The sequence below is a fragment of the Camelina sativa genome, chromosome 8 (assembly GCF_000633955.1).
Source record: "Camelina sativa cultivar DH55 chromosome 8, Cs, whole genome shotgun sequence".
Taxonomy (NCBI): Eukaryota; Viridiplantae; Streptophyta; class Magnoliopsida; order Brassicales; family Brassicaceae; genus Camelina; species Camelina sativa.
The window spans coordinates 4041095-4042602 of NC_025692.1; the positions used below are offsets into that span (position 1 = coordinate 4041095).

A 1508-nucleotide genomic window follows, 5' to 3' on the forward strand; every position below is an offset into this window, starting at 1 on the left:
CCTTTTAGAAGACTAGAACCGCTTAGGTCTTGCGTACCAGGAATAGGAAGGCTAGAGTTGTTGAGAGACGTAGAAGAGTCAGATTTCTCAGTAGCGTCATGTGATGTAGATGTTAAACGCTGCTTCTTCTTCATCTGCGAATGAGGTCCTCCATATTTGCGCTTCCGCTTCCTACCAGGCTTTCCTGGCCTCAAACTAGAAAACAAAAAGGCAAATCCATACATTAAACCAAGAAAATCAATGAAAAAATCAATTGAATGTTATCATTAAATCTGCTGAACGTGATGCATTTATTATATACCTTCCTTCAAATGCATCTATAACATCAGCAATAGACTGGAGATTCTCTAAAGGCTCCCATGTGTTGGCTGTTTCTGGCCACCCGCGCCTTTCACAACCGAGTTTATAACTTATGTCAATGGAAAAGCATATGTTTGATCAAGAACACAAACTTAAAAACGAAACCGAGTATGAATTGAAGAACTCACCATTTAATAAGATACTGGACCTTGCCCTACAAATCAAAAGCACCATCCAAATACACATTAGAGCAGAAGAACCAGTAAAGTTAAAAAGGCAGAACGAATCAATCAATCAAAAACAGAAAGAAGAAGATATCAAAACATTAAAGATCACAAAATCACCATCTTCTTCCTACAACATAACAAATTACATAATCTTAACACTATAACTAAACCAGCTTTAGATCATAAACTAAAACTTTGCGATTTCTTTCTCTCCTAGACATCATCATCAAAAAGAGCAATCTGTTAGGATTATTACGAAATCACCGAAGCAGCCAAATTTGTCTCACACCAACGTAAACTATGAGAAGAAGTAAACCTAATCTTAGACTTACACAAAACATTAAAACCTCATTTGCCTGTAGAAAAAAAAAGGAGCTTACTTTTCTAACTCTCTTACGACGAATAGCTTCGATTTCGAAATACCCTTCGTCAAGCTTGGGTCTTTCATCTTGCCCTCCACCTCCTTCTCCTTCTCCTTCATCTTCTTCATCTCCTCCATCATCTTCATCCTCATCCTCTTCTTCATACTCTTCACCATCCTCCGTACGCCTGTCATCACCCATCTCGCGAAGATTCAACTCTCCACCTCCACCTCCGCCGTCGTCACTGACAAACCCACCGTCTCCACCACTAATTTTCCGGGTTTCTCCGACAGCTTCTTCAAAAGCCGTCTCCGCCTCACCAGCGTCGTTCAACACCTGGGTTTTCTTCTTAACACCACTTGCCCCTTTCATATCCTCCGAGCTCCAAAACCCCCAAGGAGGGGCTAATCTGTGTAATCGCCTTCTTCTCCTCTTCTTATCCTTAAAAAGAAATCAACGATTCTGGAGGAAGAAGGAGAAGCAACACAAAACGAAAAAATAAAAAAAAAGGAGAAAGATTGAAAACTTTTCCCTATTTCTGAGGTTTTGGAGATGGTTTGCTGGAAGAAGACCTGACCCTGACCTGAAAGACCTGTTTTTTTTTTTTTTTTTTTTTTTT

General features: G+C 39.8%; 1 protein-coding gene across 4 annotated transcripts in view; it reads right to left on the minus strand.

The window, feature by feature from the left end:
* The window catches only part of LOC104706067 (chromo domain-containing protein LHP1-like), a 3896-nt gene extending 2405 nt beyond the window's left edge, over window positions 1–1491 (minus strand). Inside the window, exons 1-4 of one of the 4 annotated variants that reach the window (XM_019228311.1) lie at window positions 908–1491; window positions 489–514; window positions 302–388; window positions 112–195 (exon numbers count right to left, since the gene is read on the minus strand). In XM_019228311.1, the coding sequence (XP_019083856.1) occupies window positions 112–195; window positions 302–388; window positions 489–514; window positions 908–1261 (551 nt within the window). In that variant the 5' untranslated portion in view covers window positions 1262–1491. Of the gene's footprint in view, window positions 1–13; window positions 196–301; window positions 410–488; window positions 515–907 lie in introns of all 4 variants that reach the window. The other 3 variants (XM_019228312.1, XM_010422197.2, XM_019228310.1) reach the window with 3 other exon arrangements.